The 20,655-nt window shown below is 39.1% G+C and overlaps 1 protein-coding gene across 1 annotated transcript; it reads left to right on the top strand.

Annotated features, from left to right (window-relative positions):
* Positions 1–5,023: 5,023 nt before the first annotated feature.
* Positions 5,024–19,854, top strand: LOC103708630 (metal tolerance protein 4-like). The gene is made up of 7 exons (XM_008793650.3): positions 5,024–5,403; positions 6,671–6,864; positions 7,018–7,216; positions 9,580–9,758; positions 9,868–10,018; positions 16,580–16,713; positions 19,275–19,854. Exons 1-7 carry the CDS (start codon positions 5,223–5,225, stop codon positions 19,452–19,454), a joined length of 1,218 nt encoding a protein of 405 aa, XP_008791872.2. The 5' UTR covers positions 5,024–5,222; the 3' UTR covers positions 19,455–19,854.
* Positions 19,855–20,655: the final 801 nt, after the last annotated feature.

Genomic DNA, 20,655 nt, shown 5'->3' with positions numbered 1-20,655 from the left:
ACGAGGTTCTCTGGGTTCTACGGTATGTCGGTGACCTCTATCAACATGAGGAATGGGACCAGGTCCTCTAGGGCGAGGGAAGGCATAATGGTGACCTGGAACAAACCTATTATCAAAGTTGTCCTACCGAACCGAGGCTTGTTGTTCTAGGATGTCGTCCTCATCAACACCCGGTAAATGGGGAGTACTAGCTCTTTGGGATCCAATAACCCTTTGAAGTGAAACCTCAATTGAATCGAGTCGGGCATTAACCTGGGTGGACATTGTGGTTAGGTCATGAATTTGGGCGTTGTTTGCTTGGACTTGGGCATTGGTATTTTGGACTTGAATATTAGTGTCGTGGATAGCTTTTAATAGGGCTTCGATTTTGGAATCCATGCCTAATTGGGACTTAGGATGAGATGCGACACAACCACTACGTAGATGCATAAAATGAATAACAAAATGTATGATCCTACCAACTATAGAGGTTCCTAAGTAGACCTAATGCATGAAAGTAATTTAATATAGCAAGGTATATGCTCAATATAATCGGAAGCTAACTCAAGCAATTGAAATTGGCTTTGAATTACGTAATAAATTCAGATAAGTAGTTGCAGTCAAATAGTACTAGTTTTCAGTGCGTTGCAGGGCTGCACAGAGCCTAAAAGAACTCCCAAAGATTAGATAGCCCTAAAATTAATAAAAAAGATAGGCCACTAGTAGGGTTTTGGTGTTGTTTGGAGTGGATGTATTGAATTTTCAGGAAGCAATATCAATAGAGCACTTAAGAGTTAATTAATTCTAAATTTAGACAAACAAATAAAATTTGCAGTAAGGAAGAAACCTGACCTGGGTTGGGGCGACGATCAGATGCAAATAGCGCAAATCGGGTCTGAGCACAGCAACTCGGTGGGTCTGATCTCTGCAACTTATGGGCCTGATCAATTCTGGTTGGTGGGCTTGCGCAAGAAAGGGCCTGTTGAAATTGGGCCCAAAAGGCCTGCGGGTTAGGGGCCCGCAGCAGAGAAAGCAGGGTGGGCGGGCCGGAGTGAGGGTGGGCTTTGAGAGGGGTATGCGGGTGGTTTGGGCCCGATGAGGAAGGAGGGTGGTAGGGTGCGTGGAATCGGCTCGTGAAGGAAGAGGAGGGGGGGGGGCGAAATGAGCCTGAGGTGGTGGTGAAGAGGGTTTCAACATCCCATGATGAAATAAAAGAGGGAGGGAGTGGGGTGAGTGGGGGAGGGAAGGCGGTGAAGTGGTGGTGGAGGCGGTGGTTTTGCGGCGTGCGATCAGAGGGGGCAGCGGTGAAGCAAGGAGGGGAAGGAGGCAGCGGTGGTGGCAATCGAGCGGTTGCGGGAGCGGCGGGGACGGCGACGGCAAGGCGGTGCGGCTCGGTGGGGAGGGAGAAGATGGGGCTCAGGCGATGGCGGATCTCGGCGGCGGCAGGAGGCGGCACGGGCGGAGGCGGTGAAGGCGGAGCGGCACGGGCGGAGGCGGCGAAGGCGGAGCGGCACGGGCGGAGGAGCTCGGGTGGGATGCTCGGCGGCGGTGTTCGTCGGCGGGGAGGCGGCGCTGCGGTGGAGTTCTCGGGGAAGAAAGGTGAATAGTTTTTTTTTTTTTTTTTTTTTTTTTGCTCTCTCTCTCTCTTTTTTTTTTTTTAATAACAGAGATCCGGTAGTGTTCGGGTTAACGGGCACAACTCGCTCCGCTAACCCGTTTCACGCCCGATGCTTTTTTTTTTTTTTTTTCAACCCTACTGGGTTTGGGTTCCGCCTTGAGTTGAGGGGCGGTTTACTTGCCCTGTGGCGGCGGCCGGACTTCGCTGCAACGACTGCAGGGAAGGAGTTGCGGCGGCAGATGAAGGGCGGCTGAAAACAGTAGCCACTGGTGGTGTCGACAGGCACGGGAACCCGGGCAGCGACGTTTCCGTGGGGATATGGCTCCTCCGACGGCGGGCTCGGGCCCTCACTGGGCGGTGGCGGCGGCGAGGGCGAGGACGTCCGACGGTGGCGGGGACTGGTGGCGGCGGTAGGCGCGGATGTGACGACGGGTGGGTAGACCTGGCGAAGGGGTTTGCCCCGTTTCTTGTGCGAGAACCGAGAGAGGGAAGAAAGGATTTCCTTTTTTTTTTTTTTCTTTCTCCTCTGGTGAGACTCGAGAGGGAGGACTCGCACACACGGAAGCAGGGTGCGGGAGTTCTGCTTCGAAAGAAGAAAGGATCGGAACCCTTTATCGGATGGCAGGAAGTCTGACAGGTCAAGATGTTTTGTTGCTCCAATAAACTGGATCGGGGCTTTGGCAACAGGGGCAAAGCCGAGGCTCTGATACCAAAGCTGATGCAGGACAACTGCAGGAAGAAGAGGGAAGGGGGAAGAAGAGGAGGGGAAGAAGAAGAGGGGAAAAAGAGAAGGGGAAGAAGAAGACAAGGAGGCTAATTTTCATTCATCATCATTCATTAAACCCTAAACATCAGGATGGACCCATATATATAGGGTCACAAAATAACAAATAACCCCTACAAATAAAATAATTCCAAAAAAGCTCCTAAAATGACAATATGCAAATAAACCCAAATGACAATATGCAAATAAACCCAATCAACATAAAATAAATCAATCTAAAATAAAATCAGGCTGGCTGAATCGGCTGGAACCCGCTGAGCTGGCTGGATCCTGTGGCGACCGGCAGACCTGGCACTGGTGTCCGCACCACTTCCGATCTGGAATTGATGATAAGAAAAAAAAAAATTTATATCCAATTGAAATTTGATTAGGCTGAGATTTGAAAACATAGCTTCGGACATAGATTGGATTTAGATCCTTAATTTCCACATCGAAACCTAATTAATCTAAAACAAGTATGCCATATATTTCAAAACCTCCTTGAATATAAGTAATTAGCCATCTTGTCGTGATATAATTTGTCAATAATTAGTTTACAAAAATGATCCACCAACAACAAGTTTTACCATTATGTTAGTATAAGGCAAACTCTACAGGATTTTGATGACACAAGTAGGAAAGACTTCTTAGCTTCAGAAGGAAACAGTGAAAAAATAAGATTATTTAAGCAATAAAATAATTATTCTAATTAAGATATAATTTAAACCTAAAAATTTAAAATAATTAAATAATTTTGAAAACTAGAAATCTGGAGAAACTAAATCTAAATGCTAGAAATACCTCGTAGCTTCTTCGTTTTGTTACTAGAGAGCTATTACATGTTAAGAATCCACCAGCCAACATTTCAAAGTTTGCCACAACCAAGAATTCTACTAATTGGCTTTGCTGTCATCCTTAGAAGGTATATACATGCTCTAAGACCCAGGGGTAAAAATGTTTGGGTATCCTTAGAGTCCTTGGAACTCGAAATAAAACTTCTAAAGTACCTAAATTAAGACTTCTCGGTGAAAGGATGCTTCTAGAAGAAAATATCCTTCTGATGGTGAAGTAATTGCCATTGGAAGTGTTTGGAAAGTGGTTATTCCATCGTCGCATAACGTCGACAAAGGTTCGTTCCATTGTCTGATGCTTTTGGACCGGACTTAGTGCCTCAATCTTTGGAAAGTGAGTTGGCATCATCGGATATTCTGGAGCTCGTCCCAAACTCAATTATTTCTCAGGCATTACCTTCTCTAAGCTCCTCCTCTTTTTCTCTCTTTCTTCTTCTTCTTCTTTTTGCTAAATCGGGTGATTCATATAACACGAGTACGGATGCACCCAATAAAATCAGAAAATAAAATATCACGAAGCTCCCGAAGTAGGTCCCTATCCTCTGTCCATAGGGTGCTACTAGCATGATTAACTACGTACGTGGCCACCTAATTCGCAGCCCTATTGGCTTCTCTAAACACATACTTTGCCTGGACAACCCTCCGTCCCTCATCATCATCAAGATATCGCAAATCAAGGGATGACCAGCAGCAACGACCTTCGGACTCCCCTGGATCCAACTGATGACCGTAGCCGAGTCATCCTCCAAAATGACTGAACTAGCTGAGAGCACACGCTGAGCATGTCGAAGACCCGTCCAGACAGCTCTCAGCTCCGCACCAGAAATTGTGTGGTCAAATAACTGACAGCCTTCCGCTGCCACGACCTTAGAGTTCGGTCCCTAATGATGAAACCCGCTCTATCCTTAGTGCCACCATCCAGCATCGATTCATCAAAATTGATCTTAAGAGAATTTGGAGATGGAGGCTCCGAGGCAAAAAAAAAAAAATACTATAAGCTCTCTTCTGATGGAGAGCTAGGTGACATTCAGCTGGCTTCTTATGTCGTACGGTTCACCAAACGTCAGAACCTTCCGGGCCCAGCCTGCGTCACCTAATTCAGCATCAAGTGGAAAACGATCTAGCGACTTGAGAAAAGGAAAGAGCAAAGTCCTTACTTTGTTATCAATGAGAAAAGAATAAAAAAAGACCTTTAAGTACCAAAAGCGTGAATGCCGCTCGCAATCTTGAACCTAAAGGACCGTTGACGGCTAGGCCCGTACCAATATGGTTAGTGAGGTAACTTAAGCCACACGTAGAAATTTATATACGGGCATCAGTATCTCCAATGGCCAAACCTTCTAATTCTTTTCCTGAGCATAATTATGAATGATGACTCTACTGCACCCAAAAAAAAAAAAAAAAATCTATAGCCATTTTGTCCGGATGAGGAGACATATGTAAACTTTTGACAGAATAGATTTTTATTAAACTATATGCATAAGAAAAAGACAACGATGCCGCTGACTGAGCTATTTTGATCTATTACATAAAATTTTTATCTAAATAAATCATACATTATTAATAGATATTATATATAATTTTTTATTTTTTTAATTTTATTAGCTACGTTCATACTTATCCGAGCTGTCGCTGTGAAAAAAAAAAATCATGACCCGCATAAAAAAAAAACCTCCATGGAATATTCTGGAAGATCGGGGCTCCTTTTGACCTTCGCCGTACCTTCTCAAGGATTGCGACCTCTTGCCTTCGCCGTACCTTCTCAAGAATAGAAAATAATAGAACCTAATTACGATATTTTTGGAATCTAGTTAATTACGATGACCTGACAGAATTGGGAAGATCACGGCGACGACGAGACGATGAAAGGTGGGGGAAGAGTTCCTTATCAGGACGGCTTTCCATTGTTGTGACAAAATAATCGGTGGAGCCTTAAGGCCAGAGCTCTTCCCCTCTCTCTCTCTCTCTCTAATTGAGGTCGCTTGCTTTGGAGTTGGGAGGAGAGCGAGAGATGGGGGAAAGTGGGGAGGGGAAGGTGCGAGAGCCGCTGCTGGGGGCGACGCGGAGGTGGAACTCGGTGAACTCGATGCGGGGGGCGTTCGTGGCGAGTTTGCCGGAGAAGGTCCGGGCCGCCGTCGACCCGGAAAATCCCTTCCACGTCGACGTCTCCAGAACGAAAGGCATCGGTGAAGGTATAATTTTATTCTACCTTTTTTTTCCCCTTCTTTTCTGCTTTGATTCTGCTGATAGTCGTAGGAATCTGACTCTTGAGGAATCTGCTGATACCTCAATTCCTGCAGCGCGTTGAGATTCGTGCGTTCCCCTGTTACGATTTGGCTGTCACTGATTCTCTTTTTTTTTATCGCTTTTCTTCTTCTTCTTTTTGTTTTGTTTTTGTTTTGCTCTTCTCTATTTTTTAAAAAAATAGGTTTATGAGTATAATTTTGCCTTTTGTATTCTCTAATTATTTGTTCTTTTTTTTTGTCGGTTATCTGTCCAGCTGTAAGGAATTTGTAGATTCTCTCACTGCGAGGTATTTGGGATTTTTTTTTTGTTGGTTTTTTGGTAGATTAAAAAATTGGCGTAGTTGCAAGAATTGTTGACTGAAGGATGTAGGCTTTGGTATCAATCTTAGTATGTTTTTATTGGTGGTCTGTAAAATATCTTTTTCGTTTTGAAATCTCTGTTTGCAAAACTTATATCATATTTTGGTTCGTTGGTAAATGACTATTTTTCTAGCATTCTGTTTTCCAGTTTCCTGACAATGATTAGTGTGGTTTGGATTGCGAAGATACCAAACGTTGTGTCATAGAGCAGAAAATTTTATGCTTCCTTGGTGGGTATTCGAATGAAAATCTCCATGTTGCTCTCTATGTCGGATGTTAAATTTCTTCTTGGGGAGGAATTGACATCTGTTTCAGCTATAGAATTACTGCTGGCATGCTTATCTATTGAGTTAGAAACCTGAGGTCCCACGGATTAGTTTTACTTTGCTTCTCTCTGTTACCACAGTTTAGTCATTGTTGCCGAGGTTTCTTTCCGTCATTTTCTTAGTGAAAGCTTATGGGTTGTGTCATCTTTTGCCAAAACAAAATAAAAGCCAAATGGCCCAAATGCAATCCAAAACATTTATGGTTAGTATGACAACCATAATCACAAGCTCTACTGCAACTATGCAGGGTTGGCTTTATGAATCTTGATTTGCTGTTGGCACCTTTAAGGGGTTAGAGTTACCTCAGGCCTCTGCACCTCATACCAGCAATGTGATAATTGTCATCAGTTTTATAATCAATGTTCATTATATATGCTTGTAATACGAAATCATATATTTACTCTAGTGTGTAACAATTTGTTAGATATACCAGTAAGATCTTAGATCATTGTTGAACAGATGCCAGTTCACATTGTTAAACTTTTGACCGCTTGAATCGCCTATTAAATTCTTCTTATCTTTCTTAGGGGTAAAAGAGTACTATGAAAGACAATTTGCTACTCTGAGATCTTTTGAGGAGGTTGACTCCATATGCATGCCCAATGGAGTTGATGATGATCAAAAAGCTATAGAGAGGAAAGAGCAGAGGAAAGAGCAGGAACAGAATGAATTTGCAATGCGGATCTCGAATTATGCTAATATTGTTCTCTTGGCATTGAAGGTAACGGTTCCTAAAGTTGATTGACTGCCCTATAATTGAAAAAGAAAGATGGAAATGGATTTCCATTCTCAAATATGTGATGATTTTTGCTTCCTAATTCAATTTAGGTGATTCCAAGTATGTTGCTGATTTAAATCTTTTTATAACTTGCAGATTTATGCTACTATAAGAAGTGGATCTATTGCGATTGCTGCATCAACACTTGATTCCTTGTTGGATCTTATGGCAGGTGGCATTCTCTGGTTTACACATTTGTCGATGAAGAACATAAACATCTACAAATACCCTATTGGCAAGCTGCGTATGCAGCCAGTCGGCATCATCATATTTGCTGCAGTAATGGCTACTCTAGGTATTCCTTTGTTCTTCCATCTGGTTTTTATAATGATGTATGGACCTTACATCCATATGTCAGATTGCAGAATCAAGTTGTGAGTGAAAATTGCTACATTATTGAAAGAGGATATGATTTTGAAATTGTGGGGCAGTCTCGAACATACTATCTTTAGGCATTAAGGCAGATCTACTCATTGAGGCATTTTCCTGGTTAGATGGTTGCTGTTGCTTTAATGAAATTTTATTTAAGATCATATCTGTGAACTCTATCATCCTGTTTTTTTAAGATGGTATGCCCTGTATGTTTATGCTATCTTCATAAACATATTTCTACTTTAAAATAGTCTCCTTAGTAAGTTTATAGTTCAGATAAAAAAAGAGCCCTTCAGAAGTTTGCAGTGACAATTACTGATTGCATATGGAATAATAATGTATAATGACCTTGGGAAAAATCAATATTTCTGCAACATTGCATTCAAGAAAATTGTATTATAGATGGTTGGTCCTCAATAAATGCATATTATGCATCTCAGCATTCCACATGCCTCTTTTTTCACCTTTAGTTTTCTTTTCCCTATGAAAAAAGAAGCAATTCATCGAATCATTGCATCATTATGATATATCATTTTTTAAAAAAATAAGAAATAGTTCAACATGGGTTGCTTAAAAATGAGAAATCTGTGTGAAGAAATCTTATTTTTCTTGCACTGAAAACCAACTAAGGTTTGAGCCATATAATTCCTAAAAAGAGCCATTGAAGCCTCTCAAAGGTGATTATGTTAAAATGCTTATCCTAAATATCAGAGAATCTAACCCCATGGTTTTTTTGGATCTACCACGCAACATGCATTGCCTTGGTTTAAGATGAGTTGAATGGAACAATTTGTTTCGGTTGAAATCTAACTGGTAATTATGCATCCTATTTCATTCATAAAAGATGTTAACTTACTAGTGTCCAAAATATTTTATTAGAAAAGATTCCTCGTTTCAAAAACTGTCCTACATGAAAGAGTTGCTAAACACTAACACAATGCAACCTATGACATCTAGTGAGTCTGAAACAAAAGGGTGATGATTTGATGAATCAAACCAAGGAATGAGAAACTACAATAGATGAACCAAAATTATGTTGTTTGGAGAAAAGGGTTAAACACAATGCTCAAAAACATGTAAGCCAAGCTAAATTCCAAGGACTGCATTGCTATAAGGCCCTGTACTGTCCGGTTTCCATCAATCCTATACTAAATAGCATGTATGGTACCAAACAGATGTTGGTAGAGGGCATCTCTAGCAAGGTCTATTGTGCCGGTATCAAGCACCGTACCGGTTGTGCGGGGGAGGGCCCTCCCGCAGCCTCCGTCGGCCCTCGGCTGGCATCCTTCGCCGCTCCTTCTCCCTTCCCTGCTCGCTCTCTTTCTTTTCTTCTTCTCCAACTCCGGCAGCGAGCCGTTTTCAAAGCCGAAACCGTACCAGTTAGCCACCAGTACGGCTTGGAACGGGCGGAACCGTCCGGTTTGGGATGGTTCCGCATTCCATGATCCCTAGTACACCTCCAAACCTTGCATGACCCTCTGTTGGCTCATACTGACCCTTACAACTCCTAGTAAATCAACATGAGTTCAAGCTTGCCTGCAAAGAAAAAACCTTGTTGCTAGAGGAGTTGTTTTGTCTGAGTATTGGTTGCAACTGTGGTTTGCTGTACTAATTGGTACCAATGCATATTGACTATGCCATATCATACCGGCACCAAACTGATATAAGATACAAGAGGCATATCGAGTGTTGGTACGCAAAATCACTTTCTATGCTGGGCGTACCAACAATAATAGGATCATATCGATATGGGATGTGGTAATAGTAAACTTTGGTTGCAACTGAAGCAAGCCCTACAATCTTTCAAATCATCAAGGTGATGATGCTCCACCTAGAACCTGAATATAATGTATAATCAGCAATTATTCTAATGCTTTAGCAGGAATAAGTTTTATTTCCATGTTTGGAATTTGTACATGTAAGCTAGCTAGAGGAAAAACCCTAAGATTTGTAATCCTCTCGTGGTAATTCCAATCCCTTGAACAAGCTGGCCTACACACAAAGGCAGTTTATGTACATGCACGTACAACATCATGCTCATAAATACCTACATGATTGATGTTATACAAGAATTTTTTTCTTGACTAAAATGATGAACAACCTTGAAATCAACAATGTAAATTGATTGTTTCGTTTGCAGATAGTCTCTAAATGTCGCAGACAGTATGTTTTCCCTTGACCTTAAGCACAATATGGATCCTGACATGATGATTCCCTGGCTGACAATGGCTATCTTTGAGACCAAAGCAACATTAAATAACTAAACTGGTATTCTTGTCTTGTCAGGCTTTCAGGTTCTAATTCAAGCCCTTGAACAATTGATAGCTGATGAGCCTCCAGAAAATATGTCCTCGACACAACTCATTTGGTTATATGCAATCATGCTGACTGCTACTGTGGTAAAGCTTGTGCTATGGCTTTATTGTAGAAGCTCGGGAGACAAGATTGTCCGAGCCTATGCTAAGGTACTCTTGTAAAATTTAAGTTGAAACATTTTTTATTTTTGTCCAATGGTTTTCGTGGGTCAATTAAGTCATTTCATGCTAAAAAATTGAATACATTCATGACATACAGGATCATTATTTTGATGTTGTAACCAATGTTGTGGGCTTGGCTGCTGCTGTTCTTGGTGATAAATTTTATTGGTGGATTGATCCTGCTGGGGCCATCATTCTTGCAGTGTATACAATATCAAATTGGTCTACAACTGTCTGGGAAAATGCAGGTTTCTTTCCTAACTCTTTTCCCTAACTGATATAAAACTTTCAATCAAAGTTTTAAATATTGGTACCGAACCTTGTATCATTTTTACATAGAAAGTGCGACACCGGTATGCTACCGGTACTGGCAATATGTATTGAAACTGACAATTTCCAAAAAATTTAAAAACAATCATTGGTACCGACCGGTATAGCTGATATGGTACTGCAGATACACATTGGTGTGGCTGATACATACCGGTGCAACTGTTTCCTGTCCTGGCACCCAACTGGTGCCGATTTTGTGCCAGTACAATACAATACTGGTTGTACCATCTCGTTCTGGCAGTTTTGAAGCCTTGCTTTCAACTTCATGCTGTATACGATGGATTCCCTCAGAAACTGAAATCATTATTGAGAAACATTGCCCTCTTGTTACCAAATCTCTTCTCTCAACATTGGCAATATATTAAACTTCTCGAAGGGAGTGAATTTTCCAAAACATGCCTGCTATCTAGAAGAAATCAGTTCAATGAATGAGCTTTTGATGGATGATAATTTTAGTAGCATAAACAAAAAAAGGTGGGAAAGAGGTAAAGAAGGAAAAGTGAAAAAGAGAAGAAGAGATAAGGTGCACTAATGGATGTGCCTGGTTTGCCTTACGAGGTTGTGTCACGTCTTTTATAAATAAAAAAAGACTAGGACAATCAGCTATCTACTATACTTACAAGAATGCAGCTAAGCTTGGTGTGTCCATTGACACTTTTTACATCATATGTATTGCCTTGAATCTACTAGGTAAGGACCAAATAGTAAATAATACTAATGACCTGACAGACAAACGGCATAAATCTTTACACGGACACTAGATGAACTTAGCAAAATTTCAGTTAAAAAAAAATCTTATAAACTTCATTGAAAAATTTTAGAAAAAAAAGGATAATATATTGATAAGATAAGTACTTTTTTTTGAAAAAATATCATGCACTAAACCTCTCTCTTCTCTCAGCATGATAGATCAGGACTCTTTGGAGATGCTTTACTCTCCATTCCTGCTTTCTTTTTCTTATGCCCATATATAAAGGTGGGAAGGGAATATTTCCTTCCTGATACTCTCATCCTCCTCCAAGCATTTGGTCTGCCTGGATGTTAAATTTTATTTTATTTTTCAGACAACTGCTATGGCAACACACAGAAAAAAAAAACACTCAGCTGTCTTGCATCATTCACTGTGCTTCATTATGTGGCGCAGTTCACGGTATCAATTCAAGGGAGCAGTGAGGATACAACGCACTTGCTAAGTGACCTTTTGAGTTACTAATTTTTTCCCTATTTTGTTCTCCATAAAGTTTTATATAATGGTATTATAATTATTATAACAGCTATTATAACAGTTTTGGCTGCCTATGATCATATTATCTACATAAGATAATGGGTAAAAAAATGATAACTATTATAATACATTATTTACCGTTACAATGGTCCATTATAATATAAATAATAGTCATTATTTTCACTTGTACCCTTCTCTAATAGAAATTATTTTTTTCAAAATTCAAATTGTTGACATTTAATTTTTCTCCTGAATTGATGGTAGGGTCCAGGAAATAGTGTTCTTTATTCAATGGAAAGTGAAGGGAAGGACAACATTGTTGTTTTTCTGCTATTGCTTGTTATTTTCTATTACAGTGTCAACAATTACATACTAAAAGTTTGAAATATTTACTATTACATGCTAAAAGTTTGAAATGCTGCTTTTTAAAGCACATAATAGCCATTATAATCATTATAACAATTAATAACAATATTAAGGTGTGTGTGTGTAGGGGGGGAGGGGTTCTGTTATAACCAGGGTATGTCGAACCGGTACTGGTAGGCGTACCAGCGGCTTACCGGACTGGTTCGGATTGTTTGAAACCGGAAGCGGTACTGGGCTTGTGTTAGCTAAACCCAGCCGAAGCCGGGGAAGAAGAAGAAAAGGAGAGAGCGAGTAGGGGATGGAGGAGAGGCCTCCGCTGCCCGCGAAGGGCCGTGGGGTCCGGCGGAGGCCGAGGGGTTCGAAACAGGGGACGCAGCTGCGGCCTCAGTCTCTGCCGTGCCCCCGCAGCCTTGCCCCCCCTCCCCGGGGGGCCCGCGGAGGCCTCTTCTCCCTCCCTCCCCCACTCGCTCTCTCCTTTTCTTCTTCTCCGGCTTCAGCTAGGTTTGGCATCTACAGACCCTGTACCAATTTCCACGGCTAAACCGTACCGGTCAGGGCCCAGACCGATACAGTACGTACTGAACCGGTCGGTTTGGGCCGGTTCAACATACCATAGTTATAACAATATAGATTCAAATTTTTCACATTAAATTTCTCTCTAGAATTGATTGTAGGGTCCAAAAAATAATAATTTTTATTCAACGAGAAGTAAAGAAAAAATTATGTTGTTATTTTACTGCTAATGCATATCTTTTTCTGTTATTGCGTATCATTTTCCGTTATAATATCAATATAACACTATTATTGTAATTGTTATTGCATACTAAAAGTTTTAACTTTGAAGTGCTACTTTTAAAGGAAATTATGGCCATTATAATTGTTATAACAATCAACTGTATCACTTTGGTGTGTGTGTGTGTTGTGTGTGTGTGGTGGGGGGGGGGGGGGCGCGTTCCATTGTGATAGTGTAATGTGTTATTTAAAAACTTGGATCTCTACTCCATGCAAAATACCATGTGAAGACTTTTATTTTCCAAAATTTCTTGTAGATCCATAATAAACTAATATCAGGAATTAGTGTCATCACAAATAAATTGGATTTCCACCTCTTCTTAGTGTATCTTTCTTGGGTCTTCACAATAGATGTCAAGCAATGCTCTTTTTTTTCTAATATAATTTTTGTAATATGCTTTAATAGGTACTAAAATAATATATTTCGTTGTAGTCCTATTATTATAATAGTCTTTGTTAATCCATGATATAATAACCATACTTTACTTTCTAAAATGTATATTTTTAGAAATAGCACTAAGATTCGAGTTTAAGTGATGTATTTTTATAATAGGATGAATAATATTAAATAATGACTGTTATGCAATGATAGGAGATAATCAAATGTTGTTATTATAAGAATGTGTCGTAGAGGTACGATACAAAATGAGCCTCTGAAATATGTATCTCAATTATAACATTTGTTGTTCTAAATTATGCTTAGGAGAGGTTGGACGTCAATTGTTAGGCCAACATGGTTATTGTTGATATACGTAGCATCACAACATTGGAGTGTCTATTTGTATCAAGAAATTCAAACTTACTGCTATGTGATTTAGCTGACTTTTTTATACCTATGACTAATAAATAGGCAAAATTTTGAAAGAGTTGTAGAAAGAGAGAAACAAGTTGTTTACATCAATATTGTTGTTCTTGTCATCGTCATCTTTCTATTTTGCTTTTTTCCTATTTTTCTTTCAATGCATGATATGAATAGTATACATAAATTATATAATTTTATAGTTAATGTTATCTTCGTATATAATTTTATTTGTATTAATAGAAAATATTATATTTCATGAATGTTATTAGGTTAGTGGTTGTATTTAACATCATTATTATTGTTGTAACACATATATAGCAGTTGCTGTAAACTTTTTTTTGAGGCGTGCTCGAAGCTATGATAAAAAATATTGTATAGAACCATGATATGCTCCACATTTACTTCTTGTGATGCATGTAGTATCAAAAATATCATGATTGTGAGATAAATATTAAATCTACAATAGCTCATCATAACATAAATTAATATCATGAAATATTTATACAAAAATATATGTTGTAGAATTTATATTAGTATTTTTTTTTTCTTATGATATTTCTTACTTTATCTAACTTACAAATTACACTTGCAATGCATGTGCCAATTTGCGTAGTTTCACTAAAACAACCACAAATTTGTGTTTATGTTTTTATGTTATGATTAAAGTCTTTAGAAACCTAATGTATATTTGGCTTCTCCCTTGATATGAAAGATTGTCTTTGGTTTATGATGATGCCTTTATGATCTTGATCCAAGATTGCATTCAAAGTAGAATATCCAAAAGACGGAGGTGATGGCAGGAGGGGAAAAAATGATCTCATATTGATGGTTCCATTGACCTAAGAGTTCATCATTGTGGTTTAAGAAATTGAAAGATGACTTGTAGGCTATCAATTGAAAAATTTTGGTACCAATAAGGACTTTTTGATCATGGGACTGCCAATAGAGGTCTTAGATTGTTTTTCAAGACATTTTCATAGGTGGATTTTCAAGTCAAAGAATATCTAATGTTGAATAGCCACATAGTGAAGTCCATAAAATGGAATCTTTAGGAGAAAGAAGTTAGATAGTTTGCTTCTTTCTTTTTACATTATTCTTTTGAATGAGCTTGAGTGACATTAGGACTATTTGTAGGAAATTTAGGTTATCTCCAATCATGAGAAGGTTGTAACAACGCAAGACTTCTCCCAAAAAAGTTAGTTAGAAGGTATTATTTGGGTTCATTGGCTCTGTATAAGTACTTAAGATCTGCGCAACGTATAGCCGATGTGGGATTAAATACACGCCCACATGAGTTCTCACATACTCCTTCCATTTAAGTCCTGTCATTCTTGTTAGGTTAAAGGTCTAAATCCATTCAAATATAATTATAAGTACCACAAATCTAATCACAAACACTAGGATTACCCTATGGTCAGCCCAAATGGGATCATGCTATAGAGTCCCTTAGCCTACATGGGTCATGGGCTGGGTACGCTCTGATATCATTACTGTCACACCCTAAACGTGCCACTTGGACTAGCACATGACATGACCATACATTCCACAAGGCATAACTCTACGAAATATGGAAGGCCTGCTAGATTAATAAAATTTCCTAATAATTCATCATTTTCAAAAAAAAATAGTTTCAATATTAAGTAGTAAAAAGAGCAATCCAAATACTTTTTTTTCATCTAGTGGTATCAGAGATATTTATTTTCCTTCTACATCTCTTGAGCATCCTATGGCTCTGAAAAGAAAAACAAGAAATGACATGAGCTAACAACTCAGCAAGAATCACCATGCACACGCATACAACAACATAAATAGATTAACAATTTCAATAACTTTATAGCAATTATGACAATTGGAATGATATGAAACTAATATCATCATGAAATGTGGCTCGTGCGGACGTATATTTAATCTGCTATGCACTGGGAAGATTTCGGATAACTATACAGAGTCAAGAAACTCAAATAACATCTTCTTGGTAGCTTTTTTGGATAAGATTTCGGATTGTTACAAATGATATCAGAGCAGATCTGGCCCATGTGAACTGGAGGACACTGCAACACAAGCCTATTTAGGTTAATCACAGGTTGATTGTGGTGTTTGTGATTAGATTTGTAGTATTTATGATTGGATTTGAATGGATTTGGACCTTTAGCCTAGGAGGATGCTAGGGCTTAAAAGGGGAGAGTATATGTGGATTCGTGCCGACGTGTGTTTAGTCCCACATCAACTATGCACTAGGTAGATCTTGGGTATTTATACAAGACCAAGGAACCCAAATAATATATTCTTGGCTAGTCTTTTTGGATGAGGTCTTGGGTTATTACAAAGATATTGGAATATTTAGAATTTTTTAATACCAGGAATATGATGAGAAGGTTTTTTATATGTGTGTGTATATGTAGATAGATAGATAGAGAGAGAGTTAGGCTAGAATGCTTTTGGGTGCAATTGGTCCTAAATCCTTCCCCGTGAAAATCAGTGATGAACACTATTGGTCATAATGTATCACATATAAATTGCTGAGGCACTAAAATCATTTGTTTTGCAGGTCGAAGCAAGAACAAAATGTATGCTAACAATATAGCTAGTGAGCAAAAGTACATCATAAAGTATATAATTTGCAAATCCCAACCATTATTCTTGTTTTAAACACTTTAAAACATATATTGATCAAATTTCAGATGCCTTTCTTATTTCCGGAAGAGCACTTAGATATTTAATGGTGCTGTTCTAAAGTAATCTTGGGTCAAATCCTTCGCAAGGGGCTAACTTCTGCCCAATTTAGTGACATTGTGGAGTTTACCATCCTACCATTCCTTTCGTCTCTGTTAGGTTTGAAAGTTTTACACCAGAGAGTTGTTTGCTTTTTAGGCAATTTTAGGGGCACCTTTATGTGAAGATCTTAAAGGACAAGCTGTATCGCATTTATTTGTGGTCTCCATTTTCAATCATATCACGATCCATTAGAATTTCAGAATATTGTATGGTCCATTAGAGATAGTATAGTTTTTTTTTTTGTTGACTATGATTGCTTATTACGAATTTATGTATAACTTTTTTTAAAAGTTGTTGTGCTCCTTATGATATCAAGTTAAAAGGAAGATTCATGTTATGCTCTATGATTAGCAGAAATGAGGAGATCTCTTTTTTTTTTTTGATTGCTTGACATAATGCCAGTTTTATGATAGCTATTAACCTTCACTCAGTATTCAAGATCTATAATTGAAAATTTTCACATTTTCTCATCTATCAAGCATTTCTTTGACTGTGGTAGCATTGTGCTTGTTTGTGCAGTTTCACTGGTGGGTCAATCAGCTCCTCCTGAAATGTTGCAGAAATTGACTTATCTTGTTATTAGGCATAATTCTGAAATTAAGCGTGTTGACACAGTGCGAGCTTACACCTTTGGAGTACTTTACTTCGTGGAGGTTAGTATTATGTTATGAAAATTGTTTGATGACAGTCTTTTTCTGTGTAGAGATGCCATTTTCTTTTTCTCCATTTGTTAATTATTCAAGAAAGATTGTTCATCTGCAATATATAGGTTTTCCATTCAAAGAACCTCCCACAAAATATATTGCAGCAATTTGCAGATTATGTGATTAAACTGTAAATCACTACCCATTGAACTTTCAGTCATCTCTCTGTGCACAATACCCTGTTAGATAATAAATACATCTAATTGTTGCAATACTTTTGATTTCTTCTAAACATGCACTTATAAAATAATAATCATGCTGCGATCATTGATCACGCTATATTGACTTCTGCCACATATCATTGAATTCAAAAAAATACACACCTAATTTATTTGACAATTTTACAAAGTTGTTCAGGGATAGTTAGTGTACAAAGAAACAGTTGCTAAGTTAATTGCACAGGAAGCTCCAACCATGCAATATCTATGGGTAACCTGCATTAGTCGTATGTTCAATGATTGTCAATTTATGAGTGTCTATAAGAGTTTAAGATAAATTTACCGTTTTAGATCTGTCACACCAAGGAATACGGGCATGGGCAATCATATCTAGTAGAATTGAAATTGGGAGGTTTGCTGCAAAATATGCTTGTGGGGTATATTAGGATGGTGGCACGTCTTTGGGACTTGACAGAGTGTTGCTACTTCTGTCAAGTCTATGTTATGGTAATAAGCTTGAAAAATGAGAGGTCCAAGCATTCAATATGAACGTCCAAGAAATGAGAATAATGATGCAAATGAGGTGTAGACATAGGATTGAGAAGAATAGAAATGAGATTTATCATGCATTACTGGAGTTTCATTAACAGAGCATAAGGAGATGAAAAACGAACAGGATGGCACAGGAATGTGCAGTGAAAATGTGGTTCTAAAAGGGAGTGGCCCTAACTGTGTAGGAAAGTAGGAGAGAGCCCAAAACAGAAGGTACAGACACGGTTAAAAACATGCTGGAAAAAGATATGCTTGACGAAGAATCTAGCTTTCTATAGGAATAAAAGATAAATAATGGACATATTGGATTAGGTTACCAAATTTGGATATGGTAACATGAATTTATCTCTATGCTAAGTTCATTGTAGCCCCATGTTACCTAGGTGAACAAACCTTTTGAGGGTTATTGCCAAGGACTGTTGTGCCATTACCGGGCCTCAGACTGGTTGCCCGACGGCACGGGTCGGTATGGCCCTGTGCCATGCCATGTTGGGCCCGGACCGTGCCATGTACCGACACATTAGAAGAGTTGGGGGAAGAGGGAGAACGGGAGAGAAGAAAAAAGAGAGAGAAGGTAGAGGCCGAGGAGGGTCGGCGGAGGGCTGGGAAGCCGCCGTGTGGAGGAGGCGGAGGCCGAGGAGGCTGGGGAGCTGTCGCGGAGGAGGCGGAAGAGGGGCTCCGCCTCTAGTCCCTTGTTTCATTAGAAACAGGGGCCTGGGAAGCGCCCCTTTTATTTTTGAAAGTTTTAAGTGAAAGTCGGCAAACCAATTGCCAACTTCATTTGATTTAGCAATGGGTTTGCCGACTTTCATTTAAAATTTTTCAAAAAAGGGGCCCCTTCGGACCCCTATTTCGAATGAAACAAGGGACCGGAGCTCCTCCTCTGTGGTGGCTCCCTAGCCTCCGTCTCCTCCGCGTGGCGGCTCCCTGGCCTCCGGCAGCCGACCTGTACCTTCCTCTCTCTTCGTTTCTCTCCCTCCCCCCCCCCCCGCTCTCTCTCTCTCTCTCTCTTTCCTTTTTTTCCTTCTTCCCCTCCATCGCCGGTTCTCGTTTCCGTTGCCGGAACCGTCCCGGTCGGCTGCCGGTACAGCTCGGGACGCCCCGAATCGGGTGGCTCGAGACGGTTCCACTGACCATGGTCATTGCACTCATATATTGCTCCTCAAGGGTTTTAGCACCCGACACACACTGAAAATGGACAACGTATGAGAAATTTATAGCCCCTAGAAGCTGCAGTTTATAGTCGAGTTCGGGATGTGGTGGATCTTACTCCAAAATCCCATCCAAACCTATCTGGAGTGGCTCGAGTGGTGTACAATGGATCTGGAGATCCTCTTGGATCAGCATACTACCATACTTCTTTTGAATATTGGAATACTTATATATGTCTGGTTGCAGAGCAACAAGAGATTTTAGCATTATCAAATTTTTTAAAGGCCAATAGAAAAGGATTTTTGTAGAAATATTCTGGATTTTTAGTAAATAGTGAGTCAAAAACTATGTTGCTAAAAAAGCAAGTATGGCTGCATTAAATCCACAAGAAGAAAATGCTTCTATATTGAGCTGAGGATAGTTCAATTTGCTTCATTGGTGTCTGGCATTTCCATGTATGGTATTTTTTTCAACATATGATGGCACTTTATTGGTTTCAACCACCATGACAAGCAATTGTCCTTGCTTCTTTTGCTTTGTTATGACTATCTTCAATTTGATATAAAATGAAGTAATTTCATCTTGTCCCTCATATCATTTTCGTATATCGGTCCAAAGTAATGAACCCAAATTCAATTTTTGATACAGGTTGATATCGAACTACCGGAGAATCTGCCTCTGAAAGAGGCACATACCATTGGGGAATCACTGCAGATAAAGATTGAGGAACTTCCAGAAGTTGAACGGGCATTTGTGCATCTTGATTTTGAATGCGATCATAAGCCAGAACATTCAATTCTTAGCAGAATCCCCAACAGTGACCCTTGATCTCCATGGATGGGTTCCACCCAATTATAAAATTTTGTTTTGTATTCTTGTTGTTTTATCAAGCTGCCGATATATCCAAGATGATTGTATAAGATAACGATGCAGATGATTGCTAGCTAATATCTTCCATTGCAACTAATGCCTATTGTTGGTCAGTGCACCAAATTACTTTGGGTGTCACATTTCAGTATTCTAGAAGAAATATGATCACGAAGTTTTGAACCGAGGAGTATGCAAACATGGGAGGATTTATATTTAGTATTATCATAAGCATGTTCATAGCATAGTTTAAAATGTCTAGCTGTTGTTGTATTTTCAGGAGCTATGGATTTGTATCACTGGAGTAATTGGTGAAAGAATCCCAAAGAAAAATATTTGCAGGGAAGCACTTTGGTTCTGGCGAACATTCTGTTTGTCATGTGCCCTCAAAACAATTGTTTTATGCTGTAGATTAGCAACAAAACAGATATAGATGATCAAGCATGTCCGCGGCATGTGTCGGAGGAAAAGAACTGATCAGCTAATCATGTTGCAAAAGGGTCCCTTTAGAATTTGGTTGGGCTTGCTCCCATTCTAGTTCTTTGAAAGAAAAAATCCCTCAGGATTTTCCCTTATAAATAAGGCGAAACATGCTTTGATGTTTTCTTAAAATAACCACTAAGTTCTGATTTCTTTAGTCATCAGACTGATTGAATATCAACTTTGGTAAATACTGATGGGATGCATGTGAAAAACATGTTGATTCACATAGATTATAAGTTACATATTCCAAATTTCCAATGAAGGAAAAAGAATTTCTAATATATTTTTGGCATGATCACATGTGATAAACCCTAATATTTTTTTTAATAGGTTGAAAAATAGATAGTAGCCCTTCAGGAACTACTAGATCTCCGTTATGTTCATAGAACAAAGTTAGCAACTAATGATGGATATGCACTTGAAGAACATATATGTTCCAATCCAACAATTTTTGAATCTACACTATATTCAAAAAGGCAAATATTAAATATCAATAAGAGTGATGATGCCAAGTTATTCCCATGCTTGGCTTGAAAGAAATATGTACATCACAACTTTCTTTTGCATTTTTAAATAAAAAATAAGAAATTAATAAGAAATGAGATGTGTGTTTATTCTAACTTAATCCCATCTACATCTGATATACAGGCTTCATTCTGCTATATTTCTATGCCTCTTC

Source organism: Phoenix dactylifera, chromosome 8 (genome assembly GCF_009389715.1).
Source record: "Phoenix dactylifera cultivar Barhee BC4 chromosome 8, palm_55x_up_171113_PBpolish2nd_filt_p, whole genome shotgun sequence".
NCBI classification, from domain to species: domain Eukaryota; kingdom Viridiplantae; phylum Streptophyta; class Magnoliopsida; order Arecales; family Arecaceae; genus Phoenix; species Phoenix dactylifera.
This window is presented reverse-complemented; position numbering and strand designations above follow the sequence as displayed.

What these genes read in the sequence shown, in the direction of transcription:
- LOC103708630 (XM_008793650.3), top strand. Translation starts at nt 5,223, where the DNA reads ATGGGGGAAAGTGGGGAGGGGAAGGTGCGAGAGCCGCTGCTGGGGGCG. An exon ending in TGCAGTAATGGCTACTCTAG is followed by an intron (nt 7,217 to 9,579) that starts GTATTCCTTTGT and finishes TTGTCTTGTCAG; the next exon opens with GCTTTCAGGTTCTAATTCAA. An exon ending in TTGTCCGAGCCTATGCTAAG is followed by an intron (nt 9,759 to 9,867) that starts GTACTCTTGTAA and finishes CATGACATACAG; the next exon opens with GATCATTATTTTGATGTTGT.